The sequence below is a fragment of the Cnephaeus nilssonii genome (genome assembly GCF_951640355.1).
Source record: "Cnephaeus nilssonii genome assembly, chromosome: 23".
Classification (NCBI taxonomy): domain Eukaryota; kingdom Metazoa; phylum Chordata; class Mammalia; order Chiroptera; family Vespertilionidae; genus Cnephaeus; species Cnephaeus nilssonii.
This window is the reverse complement of record NC_137094.1, coordinates 12,048,898-12,064,076: the sequence shown is the minus strand read 5'-3', so window position 1 is coordinate 12,064,076 and position 15,179 is coordinate 12,048,898. Positions and strand designations below refer to the sequence as shown.

Below are 15,179 nucleotides of genomic sequence, written 5' to 3'. Positions count from 1 at the left end.
GGGAATCGAAACACTATCCCTCTCTCTAACATAAAAGATGTTTGTTTACTGAATCCCTGGCATCCCAGTGAGTATCCTAAACTCATGTGTAAAGATGCCAATGACAAACAGCAGGGTGATACTGATGAAATTATAATAGATAACAGCGAACACAGGGCATACGGGAACCATTGTAAGGACTTCAGAAGCATTAATTCATTTGACCCTCAATGACCCTACATCAGCTGAATGCACTGCTTCCCTAACAGTTACTATCTAACTACAAATGATTTCAGTCTATTTTATAAAATGCTCCCCACAGATGTCAAATTTTCAACAAACCTTCAATGTTTTAGGCTCTGTTCTTGACATTCGATTTAACTCTTATATCTGCCGTCGCAAAGGATCATTTGCTTCAATCGCCATTTGCATACAGCTACTTCCTAAATCTAGCTCACGATAGATCTGTCCCGGCCTCGAGATTTCCCAATGGAATGCATCAAAGCCACTTAACAGTCTGTAAGGTACAATGTCACCAACTTTTCTCTGGGTCCCCACCTACACAAATCATTGAAGACATGATCTACACTTTCTTGTAAATGCTGTCACTTCCTCTTGTTTTGGTCACTGTCTTTTCTACACACCCAGAGGTACCATGTTACCTTTGGCGGGGCCGTTGCATTTGGGTGCACAACTCTAGGGGGTGCCATCTCAAGGCCTAGACTGTAAATGGTACCCCTGGGGGCTAAGGCACTAGACCTGCTTTTTCATAACAGAATCTCTTTTTAAAAAAATATAATTTTATTTATTTTTAAAGAGAGGAAGGGGGAGGGATAGAGTTAGAAACATGGATGAGAGAGAAACATTGATCAGCTGCCTCTTGCACACTCCCTACTGGGGATGTGCCCGCAACCAAGGTACATGCCCTTGACCGGAATCGAACCTGGGACCTTTCAGTCTGCAGACCGACACTCTATCCACTGACCCAAACCGGCTAGGGCCATAATAGAATCTCTTGATACTGAGATGAAATGGGTTCATAACTTTGCACCTTTTGAGTTTTAAATTCTAATACATTAAAAATGGTAGGGTCTTTATATTATTTCTGATACCCACAGAATATATCTGCTAACATTTTATCTTACCAGAGGCCCATCACATGGATTTGTGCACCCGTGGGGTCCTTCGGCCTGGCCTGCGGCTCTCTGACATCCCCTGAGGGGTCCCGGATTGCAAGAGGGCGCAGTCCAGGCTGAGAGACCTCATCGGTGCATGATCGGGGCTGGTGTGGGACCACGGGAGGGCATGTCCGGGCTGTCTCACCCAGTCCTGATCTGCCTGATCCCAGCAGCAAACTAACCTACTGGTGGGAGCGTCTGCCCCCTCGTGGTCAGTGCGTGTCATAGCTACTGGTCGAACGGTTGAATGGTCGCTTAGGCTTTTATATATATAGATACTTAGCCATCACTAGCTCAAGAAATAATTTATATTAATCTAAAAATGTGAAAAACTTACTTCAGGTGGTTTTCTACCTAGAAGAATGTAAGTAGCCATGACTTCATCATATTTCTGATTTATTAAGGCGTCATTTATCTCATCTCGTGCGAAACCCATGGTGACCATGACATCTGGAAATTTGGAAAAAAAAAAGCAAATTTTATGAAAATGGGTTTATTTTAGTAAACAAATGAACAAAAATTGGCCAAGCTTGCCAACATTAGGTATGAAATTTTAAAGTGGAATATCAATTATAAAGACTTTTGGATTATTAACACATGGATACCGTATATTCGGATACTGTATGTTCACAATTTTTCATGCAGAGACTATATCATGAGTTACATATGATTGGGCCCATTCCCTTTCTCTTGCCTAGCACATTCCCGAACTGAATTCCTGTGTCCACCCAGACACACAATATCTGTCTGTGTGTGACACACAAAATCCCTTCTCCCTCTGTCTCTCAGCACACCCTCAGCCTCCCATGGAGTGTCTCTCCCATCTCTGAACACTCTTGCTTTCTGATCTGAAGGCAGGTTGAGTCCTCCTTGGGAGGCTAGAATTCCACAGTTGTCCTGAGCAGAGTCCTAACACCCTAGAATGTTCCTCCCTGTGTCTTTAAGCCAGACAGGAGCACAGTTGAGATGACTCTGTTTTGAGTTCCTAAAGGCTGTGGGAAGGGAGAGAGAAACAAAGAAAACAGTTTGGCGGCAGCATGGGGCTGGGCTGGGAGGATGGACACTGATGAGACACAGAAAGCACAAAGCGAGAGGCCCTATTAGCTCAGGGCCTCTGTGTTTTTGGTTGAAATACATGCTATGTTTTGCTGATATCAGTCTGATCAATGCTGATACTTCAATCAGTCATTCCTCCTGTTAGAAACTGCTAAAAGGAAAGAATGAGATTTATCTACATCGTTTTAATTTATGTATCACCGTTGCCAACACTTGAATTAGATTATAATATGCATGAGAACAAACTAAGGAAGTTGAAATTTGCAATGATTAGTGTATATCCGGGGAAAGAAAAATGATAGAGCAGGCATTTTTAAAATAAAAATGACTTCCTATTTATATTTTGAAATGCTATTTTGGTAGACTAAAGGACCCTTACTTACAGGCTAGGGTCAGCACCTCTCACAGCGTTTAAATACTTACCTATCCTTTTTGTGTCATTGAAATCCGGTTCAGGCTCAGTATACGGCTTTAGCTCTTCTTCTTCGTGACCAACATTCATCCACCGATCTTTCATTATTTGCTAGGAAAAAAATTCGACATTATGTTTGGCCAACCAGAACATTCAACCACTTCAAAACGAGAGACAATAAGACAAACAGGATTCCAAACTTCACAAAAGAAAGTTTACTTTAGCCACCACTGCCTATGGACATAAGTGACTGCTTGCTGGGACATTCTAACAAATTAATTCATGCAGATGAATGATGAGGAAGTAAGCAAATTAGCAATGGAAATACACACCTTACACTTAGGTGCACAGAGAAAAGAGATGGACTTTGGGATGGCCAGGCAGAAATAACTTTTCTTAAATGGTTTCCATTTTTGTAAAGCCCCTCATGTGCTTCTGAGTTTATATTTTCATTTTTTAAGAAGAGGTTATTAGTAGGAGGAGGAATGGCAGTACCATCACTTGTACTAGCCAGACATCAATAAGATGCTTAAGATTATCTGAGTTACAGCTAAAAAGGTGTTAAAATACATTTTGAGGTTTACCAAAGAGGACAGAGAAAAGGCAAAAAGGAGGAGTCTTGCTTTTGCTCAAATTTTGCATTGTTTTGAAAGGTAACACAGTTCATCCTCGTTAAAGACTGGAAAATGAAAAAGAGGGAATCGCACAGAAGTTTTTCAGTTTCTCTCTAATAAAAAACCTAGACTCATCAAAATTCAGATAACCAGGATGTAAAAATAAAAACAACAAGTTAAACCTGCAGCACGAAAAACGACTTACTTCCAAGCTGCCTCTTTTGATGGGATTCAGCACTAATAATTTCTTCAGAAGGTTTTCACAGTCGGTGGACATATAGAAGGGGATGCGGTATTTCCCGCGTAAGACTCGCTCCCGAAGTTCCTGAACAGACAAAAGAAAGCACTTAGGACTGGCGTTCACAAGGATCCTGCGTGGGGGTAGCACGTGAACGTCAGATTCGGCCGATACCTTCAGGTTCTGGCCGTCAAACGGCAGGGAGCCGCTGACCAGCGTGTAGAGAATGACGCCCAGGCTCCACACGTCCACCTCGGGCCCGTCGTACTTCTTGCCCTGGAAGAGCTCGGGGGCGGCGTAGGGGGGGCTTCCACAAAACGTGTCCAATTTGTTCCCGACTGTAAACTCGTTACTAAAACCAAAGTCAGCAATTTTAATATTCATGTCAGCATCAAGGAGAAGGTTTTCAGCCTAAGAGGAAAATAATAAAAAGGACAATGTGAAGAGCCTACATAACATCACACAGCCATTATCACTCTTCCAGACCCCAGACCTGTCTCTCTGGCCTCGCGTTTTCCAAGGTAACAGCTAATGGAGAAGCCCAGCAGGTAGGTCGATGCGTACCTGCTCGGAATTCCATCTACAGAGGGCTGCATTTTAGCACCAGACAAGGAGAGCTCTCATTTTTATGCCTATCTGCAACTGTCCGAAACCCATTTTTTCCCCTTCAAGGTTATATCCTAGAACTATAAACTACTATGTATTTTTTAATTTTTTTATTGATTTCAGAGAGGAAGGGAGGGAGAGAGAGAAAAACACCAATGATGAGAGAGAATCACTGATCGACTGCCTCCTGCATGCCCCCCACTGGGGATTGAACCCACAACCCAGGCATGTGCCCTTGATCTGAATCGAACCCGGGACTCTTCAGTCCACAGGCTGACACTCAATCCACTGAGCCAAACCAGCTAGGGCAAGGAACTGTATCTTAATATGACCTAGTAAAAGAACATCAATCAAATAAAACTGATCTGTTTTGGGCTTAAACCAACAAGTTTATCCATCAGCACTCTACTTCAATAGAGGACCATTGGTTAACACAAGGCTGATACCTACAGTAACTGCCCATCAGGGCTTCTGTGACTACTGAGCTCAATCCATCGCCCTCTGAGAGAATGCTTCCCCCACAGAGTTCTGTTCTCTCAGTAAAACAGTACAACGCAATGCAGACTCCATTAGAGCGGGTCTGTCTAAGCTTCCTTTTGCTGTTTTACAACTAGATTCTCTTCTGGAGGTATATTATGGTAGAAAGCAGTGATTCTCCCCCAAACCCCAGCCTCCTGATGTATGAGATGCTGGTTTTGCAAAATCCTAAATCAGCATCACTCAAAGAAAAAGTTTTCAATGTGTCTTTGAGCTTTAATGTAAAGAATGAGAACTGACTCTTATATCAGACTAACCTGAATTTGTGCCCAGACCTTGCTTCTGACTGAATTGGACTTTAGACGTTTTTAGTTTGGGACAAAGTTCACATTTATCTATAGAACAAGCTTGTTCGTGGCAAATCAAATCCTCTAGCCTTTAATGCTAGATGACTACTCATATATTTTCTCTATTTTCTCAGTGACAATATTGCCTCTCATGAAATTGCTATGAAGATTAAATAACAACTAATTTCCTTGTATAGGGCCGGGTACAATGAGGCAACCAAACATAGCTCTATTATTATAAGCCATCCATTAATAATTAAAAATTTTATGTTATAAAATCAGGGCTTACCTTAAGATCACGGTGAACAATGCACTTTTGATGACAATACTGTACAGCGGATACAATCTGAAATGAATATTTGGATAAAAGATTAAAAAATTATTTTATGGTTTAAAAAAAAACACAATTTCCCCCAATTATCATCTCCCATTTAGATTACTAGCTTGAATTTCAAAGTAGCATTTAATAATTTCATTGTTCCTTTAGTTCAGAAAACTATACATATGAAAGTTAGAGTGGTGAAACTCACTCTTACACGTAAAAAATACTGAAAAGTGGAATTCTCTTGCTAAAATATTTTTGTCCGAGTTGTGAAGATTTTTATGGGTTGTTATATTTCTCTGTTTACATGATCAAATGTGTACACTTGATAGTTTGGGTCAAATGGTTTATTTATTCGAGTGTTGTAATAAGAGCTTTGGCAAACATGAAGCAGTATTCCAAGATAGTTGGTTCAAGTTCAAAAAGCAAAACTCTATTTTAGGAATTATATCAAATGTGTTCAACACATGTTTCTCCAGTGAGGACAACTAAGAACTTACCCCGTGGGGTACTGAGCAACATCCTTTGTGTGTTCATGTACAAAGAAATGTGAAACATGTTGTACCTTAAAAATAAACCCAATTATCGAAAGAAAAGACTAAAAAGTGAAATTTAATCTGAAACCTGTCACTAATTCAGTGGGCCAAGCACTCTATACTGCAACTAGATTTTGTATGCAGTGAAATATTTCAACCAATACATAAGGCTCTTTGGGGACAAGGTCTAAACAGGGAGAAACCCAACAGACTTAAGAGCCAGAGAAACAAATGAGAAATAGGTTATAGTAATTCTTTCATAGTTATTTACTACATTAAATACAGAATTGGGAAGATTCTGATAGCAATCACGTAAGCTGTTTTTTAACATGTTTTTATTGATTTTTTTTTTTTTTGAGAGAGAGAGAAACATCGATGTGATAGAGAAACATTGATCGGTTGCCTCCTGCACACAGGATTGAACCCACAGCTCTGACCGGAATTGAACCAGCAACCTTTCGGTGCATGGGAAGACACTCACCCAACTAAGCCACCCCAGCCCGGACTAAGAGCTATTTTGTACATACAATTGTATCTGCTGTCTAGGAGGACAACCATGGTAATGCACAGCAGAACATTCAATTCTGTGGATTCAGGTAAATGGAAACACAGTCTGAATGTTGAATATTGGTTAGGCACTTACAAATGGAGATAGCAATGAAATTTCTGAAAGTCTAAAGGTGATGTGAAGTATGACCATGCTAATAGGAATATGGGTTAAAAAAACAACAACTTCTAAGTAATAGATGTGAAACTGATGGTTCAGTATTCTAACATTATCCTGATGTGTATTAAAATGGTTCAAAGACAGAGAAGACATGAATTCAAAACAAAACCAACACACGATGAGCAATGTGTAGTTCAAGTAAATTTATTTTGAGCTAACAGTCAGTTTATTGAGTACCTACTATGTGCAAGAAAATGTGCTAGGGAAACACAAAAATTAACACTGCATGGATCCTGCCCTTACGTAGCTGGCAGACTGATTAGGAGTAGAAAACATGTATATAGGTAACCATAAAACAAGGCAGAATCATAGAAGCAGAAGTACAAAGAAGTGGGGAAATCCTAAAAAATAAAGAATCGATTCCGTTAGAAATGCCTCCTGGAGTGGTGATACCTGAGCGAGGCCATCCTTGAAGGGCAGCAGTATTTTAGAACATGGAGCTTTGGTGATGGGGCGGGGGCGGGGGGGGGCTGGTAAAGGGCTGAAATGCACACTCTTGGAAAAGTTGGTGGGAAATGGTCATACTACACCTTGGTAGGCTGGCAAGTCTCTGAGTTCCAAACTCAGCAGGTACTACATAACCACTGCATGCTTTCTGAGCAGAAAGATGATGACGGAGAAGGATCGCTCTGAAGCGTGAGTCCCCCAAATACAGCAGAGCCTGACAATGAATATTTGTAGCATGGTCTCTTAAGCAATCTGCTTCAAAATTCTAATATCCGATGTTCACTGAAATATGTTGATTAGCCCAGAGATCTGCATAGTCATATGTAGATATTAGTACATCTTATTGAACATAATACATGGGCTGTAGTATGTTCATGCTATAAGGCTGTATTTGTATCATGGATGACAGAAATGTGCTGATAATGATATTATCTTTCCCGAGTCCCTTTGTCTTGACACAGTGAAGGAGGCACGCTATGGATAATGATTTGGTTACCACACATACACGTCACATCAGACAGAACAATCTCCATGTTCTATAGGCACTTCTGAAATAAGAATCCCCTGGGCCTTAACGCCTTCGGAATGGAAAGATAATTAAAGAAAATGTTCCATCCATATGAAGCATTCATTCTCCCCAAACTCTTTGACCTCTGACCTCTAGCAGTCAAACATGGTGGTTTAGAGTATCACCACACTTATCTAGCCAGGTACAATTTCTGATGTGAAAGAAATTCTGGCTTCTGACTCACTGCAAGAACCCCACCCATAAGTCATGGTTGTACTGCATTGTTCTAAGGCCAGACCCTCCCATCTCAAAACATCCATAAATGGGATGCAGGGATTTCCTTATGGTTCTTCTGCTCTAGATCGTGCAAACGTGAATTGTCAGTCCTGCACTGCTCCCAAGACCAGGCACGGCAGTGTTTTGCTGTGAGATGCAACTTCTAGGGTCACTTTGCAATTAGTTAATAAGTGGGTCAGGAATTCCTAAGCTTTAGTCGCCTTCATATTGGAAGAGCTGAGTCAATATTATAATTTTCTTGCAGGCCATCAAATAAGGAATGCAGAGGCATTATCTGACCAATGTTTGCTCAAGTGGCCTTAAACTGTCCAGGGTCTTTGCTGTATCCAACTGCAGAATCAAGGGCATATACAAGAGTTGGCAAAAGTAGGTTTACCGTTGTGAGTATGTGAAACACAAGAGTTTTTTCTTATATTATTCTTGATTCATTATTGTATTATTTATTTGTATTACACCTGGAAACCTACTTTTGCCCACCCCTGTATAAACAGTTGGAGAAGTCCTAAAGAAAAGGGGCAGAAAAAACTTGTTTAGCTTTTTAAAAAAAATATGTTTTTATTATTTTAGAGAGAGAGGAAAGAAGAGGGAGAGATCCATCATCATATTTCTGCTCAGAAAACATGTAATGGTTACACATGCATGTGCCCTGACCAGGAGTTGAACAGTACCCTGTTAACTTTTTGGGTCAGCATGCTCCAAATTTATCACTGAATGAGTTTGTTTTGTGAAACTTCTGTTGTTACGTGACTGTTTGGAACACAACTTGCAAAATGCTTTCTGCATTTTAAACTGTTTTAAAAACAATTTACAATTTATTAATGTGTCATGTTTATAGTAATTTATATAGTATATTACTTTAATCCCTTTATTCTTAAAAATTAAATCCTAGATCAACTTAAATTACTTTTTCTTATTTTATCATTTCTGTAACAAGTCATATTCTGGAAATGCAACTATCTTACCACATTCTTCAGCCACATTTGCAAGGTTCTTTGCCTACCTGACTAAATAAAATTGACCATATCTTTAAATCTATAAAATATGAGTTCTAATACCAAGACATCTTTAATTATAAAAGAAAATAATACTAATACCCCTTTAAGCAGTACACATATATACTGTATACATAGAGCTAATAATACTTGACAATAATTATTGGATAACGAACTAAGTATTTCTTTTCTATCTCAGTCTAGCCTATATTTCCAAGACTATCAAAGAGTTAATGTGTCTCACTTATTAGCATTTCACTATTTATGATGATCTATAAATAACCTCTGAAATTTAAATTCAGGAAGAACAGATTTGTTTGTCAGTTTTCCATTCATAAGGAGTGTAAGAAAGCAAGACTTTTTCTTGTTAAAAAACCACATACCCTTAAGTCCAGTTTATGACACTGTCCATTGTACAGCACTAAAAAGAGCAGCAAAACAAAGGTGAAAACTACTTTCCGTACCTGCCTAAATTTTGCACGGGCCTCTTTTTCTTTCATTCTTCCATGGGCAACTAAGTAATCAAATACTTCACCTGAATCAGAAAGGTAAAGCAGGCAGTAAAATATACATAAGATTTTCAATGAACAACATATTCAATGTCAAGTTTGTGGCTTGTGTCTAAAGAAGCTTTTGGCCCCCAATTTTCTGATATTTCTACGTAAATCACAAACTCTTCCATGAATACAAAAAAAGGGGGGGTTACATATAGAACTGAGTATCTGTAGCAGCTGATGATTTAGCAAAACTCTCTAAAGATTAAGTCATAAAAACATAACCAAGAAAAACTTGCTTTCTGCTTGTCAAGTCTTATGTAAAAGAATACAGTCAACTCTTTATTATCTGTTCTAATAAAGGGAACGGGCAGCACCGTCAATCAAATCACATTTGGCTTTGCATTTGGGGCCTACATTTCAAATAAAATAACAAGTCTTATTATGTTGGATTTCTCTTCTTTAAATTCATGAAGCCTTGGTCAAAGTCCATCTCACTATCACCACACACATTGATTTCTTTCTTTTCCTTCCTATATTCTGGTTATGCCATACTCATTCCATCTATTTTGTACCTACTTATTATATATAATTAAATCATCCTTTGTGCATCTCCTATTAACCTAAATGAACTTCAGACTACTTGAGCACCATCGTCATAGCCGTACTTTCTTTGAATCCCCAGCTTCATGACAGAACACAAAGTGGATAGACAATACACACTTGTTGAAATAATTTAAAGACAACTAGAAACTGTAGCAATTTTCTATTAGCTCTACTACCTTATGTGTTTGTGACTTTATTTTTTCTAGTCAATACAATAAAATAAAAACCTCAATCTTTAGTTACAATATTAAAAATAAAATATCTCCGTATAAGAAGAAATTATTTTTGTGTCCTTTTAATTATAATTGATACCATATAGATATACATGCATATTAAAAACTCACACAATGGCTTAAAGAGTTCTTGTAAAGTTCAGCAAAGTGGTTAAAACTCAGACTTTAGAATCAGACCAATTTTGGTATGAATCCTGGTTTAGCCCCAAAGTAGCTATTGGGTGACTTCATTAAGACCCAGTTTCTATCTATTGCCTATCTCAGATGGCTTCTGTGAGGATTAAATGAAATAATGCATGTGCTTAGCACAGTGACTGGCATACAGTAAGCACTCAATAAATTATAGGTTTGTATCTAGGTATACAGATATATTACATATACAGGTATATGCAATATCAATCCTAGGATGTAAGTGAAATATTAAAAATCAAATATGTAATGGTGTATGGCAGATGAATCTAAGTCATCTACAATGTCAGGCAGCATATTACTTAAATGATTAAATGGGATGATGAAAACAGAGAAATGAATGGATGCTCTAGTTGACCCATCATAGTAGGTAATTCTAGATTCATGAGTTGAGGCTGGGAAAGATACACACACGAGTTCAAAAACTGGGACTACTCTTAGTTCTGCCTGGAACACTCAGGCCCCAAATGTTGGCATGCCTCAGTCCTTCACTTATTATATTATTTGTTTATGGTTTGCTTCCCCAACTAGAATGTAATCTTCTTGAGGGCAGGTGTCCGAGGCACCCAGAATATTACCTACTATGCAGTAAACATTTAATCGGTATTGTTTGCGTGAGGGAAAGAAGGAATAAACACACCATTGCAGAGCAGCACTGACACCTACTTTAACAGGCTCTTTTGGACCAAATCGTAAAGAAATTTTTACGTCCCATCAGGGAACCAAAATCAACTGATCTACTCGTGGCCAAGAGGCAGCTGTCTGACCCCACTCTGCTTGTCCATGTTAGATTTCTCTGTGCATGTCAGACTCAATCCTAAAATATCTGGACATTTCAGCGGAAAATATGAAGAGTTGTATTTTCCAGAGGAGCTCTGCCATTTATAGATCAAAAGGGCAAGAAAAGGATTCTAGATTTACTGCCAGAACCATGATGGTTTTGTTACAAGATTGCTGACTGGCAAGACCAAAGAAATTGGAGCCCTAGGAATCAGAACTGAATAAGGGACCACCAGGTTGGGGCTGAACTCCAGTACATCGTCTTTATACCACACCACCCCTCCAACTGTGCTCTCCATCACCCCAGCCATCGGTCCCCTTCATTAGCACCAATAGAGAGTTGACTGTACTTACCATTCATTGTTAAAACAGTATATATATATTATACTGTTCAAAACAGAATGATGTCCACAGATTTTTAGCAGTCTATAATTTCTCCTATCAAAGCATGTCTAGCCCCTATTTTTAGACTTAAGATGACTAAAATGAAAAAAAAAAAAGTTTAACAACTAAAAATAATGCTCAGGGTTCCCACGCTGACAAAATGTTATACAAATCTAACTAAAGGATGGAAAAATAGAGTAATAGTTCACTATGTGTTTTTTATAGGTTTGTTAATTTTATTGTAGACCTTCACTTTATGCAAATTTGCATGGCAGAATAACGGTTTAAAATAAAAAAATAATAAAACATTAATAACATCGGTTTTCAGGTTAAGTAAAAAAATCTACACTGAAATATCTTCAGGATGGAAAAAAAGCTTTGTAAACAACCAAATCTATTAAAACTTTCAATCTCCATAAAAAACTGAAAATGCAATTAAAACATATTTAAAATTTGCAGTAAATTTTTTTGAACTCTAAGGTACAGTATAAAAATAAGTAATTTAGATGTTTTATAAACTAGAATTAATTCTCTTTATCCTAGCTACATAAAATCTGAATCACCAGGAAAATCTATGTACTTTATCAGCTAAAAGGACTCAACACTGGTTTTCTATTGATTAGCAAAAGAGTTAATTAGCTAAAGTACTTTAAATACTTAGAGTTGCCTTCCCTTTTCTTCAATTTTCTGAGCTCTTAAAACCTTCAAGTATTCCTTTCCTACTTATTGAATGATTTACTCCATACACCTTAAACCTATTTCTGAGAACGTTGAGTCCTACGCCTAACGGAACTGTGCTTTTCAGCCAGAGTATTTCTCACTTGAGGGAAAGGCAGGCGAAAATGGTTTTCTATATATATATCAGTGTTTAAAAATCATTCCTATTTTTGACACTATGTAGTCAAAATACACTTTACATTCTACTACAAATGCATCTTACTATTTCCCTGTCAATTCAACCGTTCAGCTTTTAGAATATATAGATCAATACTTGTTTAAATTCAAACATTTTATGGATTATCTTGAAAATGTACCTATACTGAGGTTCTTTTATATATGAACTATCAGAGAAATAAACATTTGGCCTAGAATATTCTTTTGCCATAGTCTTTATATTAAATACATTCTGAATTTGAGATTTCTAGCTTCTAGTCATCATAATAATATGACATATAATAATACTATTTAGATAAGAGAATCAAACCATTCATAGATAACAATGCAAATTTAGAGTTTTAAAAATGTACCTCAGTAATTTTAAAATGAGCGCCAAATCCTACTTTTAAATGTAGGGTCATTAGGTCTTGAAAGCAAACACTGAATTTTCCTTAAGGTATCATGTAAAGGCATTTCAACAAAACTGTAAGTTCATTAACAACAATAAAGACATAATCTTGAGGTGTGTACAATCCTATGTCTCACCAAAGAGAACTTTTCAAGCCCCATATCCTTACCCCCACTTGCGTATTCCATGACTAGATAGAGGGTCTTCTCTGTTTCAATAACTTCAAACAATTTTACTGAAAAAGAAATTAGAAATATACCTCTGTAATTGTTAGCATGTATTGGTTATGTTTTTTTAAAAAACATGTTTTAATTGATTTCAGTAAGGGAGGAGAGATAAAAACATCGATGAGAGAGAAACATCAATCAGCTGCCTCTTGCACACCCCTACTGGGGATTGAGCCCAAAATATTAACTGAGAATCAAACCAGCTACCTCCTGGTTCATGGGTCTATGCTCAACCGCTGAGCCACAATGGCGTGGCTGGGTATGTTTCAATAAAATGTAAGGTAACACTAAGCCAGTGGAAAATTTGAATATTTATTAAAGAATATTAATTACAATTTTAAATTTTAAAATTCTCTTAAGGATTATTACTATTGTGGAAGAACATTACTTACCATAAAGTGATTGGGAACTAACTGCTAGATCAAAAAAAAGTAAAGTTTCTGGCATTAAAGAACCATTACCTCTTCTAATCAGAATAAAGTAATGAAAGGCAAAATCTTAAAATCATAATAAAAATATTTTAAAATAATAAATTTTAACTAAAGCTTTAAAAGATACTATGTTATAATGGGCCTATCATAAAACATTAAATAATCTTTAGTACAGAAACAAGAACAATTCTATAAATATGTGATACTATAAAAGTTTATGGTTAAAAAACTACTAAATTATCAGATTTATGTAGTTGAAATTATACACCACAAATAACCATACGAATATTTCTAATAAACATAAAATTTTTAAATGTGCAAGAAACAAGTGTTTTAAAAACAGATTAAAAAAGAATTGCTTTCTACTTCTTAAAATCTAATAACTTCATGTAATACATGCAAGCAATACACTTATTTGTAAATATAGAGGAAACCCAGAATTTATGGAAATAAATCCACTAAAATTAAAATCAGCTTTAGTTTTTAATTCAAATTAATTATTCTGCCTATAAACTATGAGAAAACTATAATGCATATTATCAAATTATCTGAAATTTATGTTTTATAAATATCTAAATGGCATGCAATCTCTCTTTAGAGAGACTGAGTACAGAGATACAAAAGAACATGTACTGTATATGGATCAACTCCAAGTCATAGCCCTCATTTTAGGGGAAAGCAGAAGACAGCAAGGTAGTAACAAGCAGTAGCCTTCAGCTAACTTCTTTATAATCTATTTTTACCCAAAGTGTCACTTTCTCAGGTCACGCTCAGGTTTCTAGTTATCACCTTTCTTCTATTTCTATAAAACATCCTTAAAATTATATCTTTTCAAATACACTCAAATGAAAGAAAACACTTCATTATTCATGTATAAATTTCATACCTATGTTAGGGTGATTCAGTATCTTCATTATTCGTACTTCTCGAAACAACTGTCAAAGAAAACAGGTAGACACACTCCTGTTAGAAAAGAACACTCAAGCGGAGAATCAGAGAAACTCATCTGCTTAACAACACACCACAGGATCCTGGTAATGAACTAAGAAACCATTTGTTTCTCATCCCATCTCTAACTCTGCTGAGACTTGGTTTCCAGGACAATTTTTATTTATTTTTTAATCCTTACCCAAAGTATTTCTTCCATTGATTTTTAGAGAGAGTGGGAGAGTGGGGATGAGACACAGAGAAAGAGAAACATCTATGTGAGAGAGATACATTAATTGATTGCCTCCCGCATGTGCTCCGACCAGGGCTGGGGATTGAACCTGCAATCCAGGTACATGCCCTTGACCAGGAATCTAACCTGGGACCCTTCAGTGCATGGGCCAATGCTCTATCCATTGAGCAACACCAGTCAGGGCACAGACCCAAATTTTTAATTTAATGTTAGAATCAGCAGGTGTAATTAAATACACCATATTAAATATTTCTTATAAGATTCTCTCTGTTTTAGGAATCCAGTTATTTATGTAACATTTACTAGTACATATATGACTGTGATCCCTCTATATTCAAATAAAAATCACAACGGATATTATCACTATACAAAATGAATATATATATATGGCAGAAATGTTAAAATATCTGCTTCATTTTTAAAATGTGCATCTGAGCAAGTTTTCCCACATAAGCAAGTAATAAGGCAACATGAAACAGCTACCAGGTTTAAAGGGCAATCCCCATCCTAACTGCTTTTAATTCCTCCCCCCACCCCTGTTTTCTTATATTTCCACTTTTTGAAAAAATATTCGCATCTTTTCCTGTAAGCTAGAAGAAACACTAGTCCTTTTAGCAGAAGGAAGAAAAGCAAG

The 15,179-nt window shown here is 37.1% G+C and overlaps 1 protein-coding gene and 1 long non-coding RNA gene across 6 annotated transcripts in view; one reads left to right on the top strand and one right to left on the bottom strand.

Moving 5' to 3' along the window:
* MARK1 (microtubule affinity regulating kinase 1) overlaps positions 1-15,179 on the bottom strand; it is a 126,354-nt gene that overhangs the window by 12,924 nt on the left and 98,251 nt on the right. For 4 of the 5 annotated variants that reach the window (XM_079763704.1, XM_079763703.1, XM_079763702.1 and 1 more), the window contains 8 exons: positions 14,252-14,300; positions 12,877-12,942; positions 9,201-9,271; positions 5,197-5,253; positions 3,652-3,888; positions 3,445-3,564; positions 2,637-2,736; positions 1,495-1,607 (listed from right to left, as the gene is read on the bottom strand). In XM_079763704.1, coding sequence (XP_079619830.1) covers positions 1,495-1,607; positions 2,637-2,736; positions 3,445-3,564; positions 3,652-3,888; positions 5,197-5,253; positions 9,201-9,271; positions 12,877-12,942; positions 14,252-14,300 — 813 coding nt within the window. Of the gene's footprint in view, positions 1-1,494; positions 1,608-2,636; positions 2,737-3,444; positions 3,565-3,651; positions 3,889-5,196; positions 5,254-9,200; positions 9,272-12,876; positions 12,943-14,251; positions 14,301-15,179 lie in introns of those variants that run through there. The other variant, XM_079763706.1, reaches the window with a different exon arrangement.
* The window catches only part of LOC307094675, a 532,375-nt gene that overhangs the window by 439,139 nt on the left and 78,057 nt on the right, over positions 1-15,179 (top strand). The window lies entirely within an intron of this gene.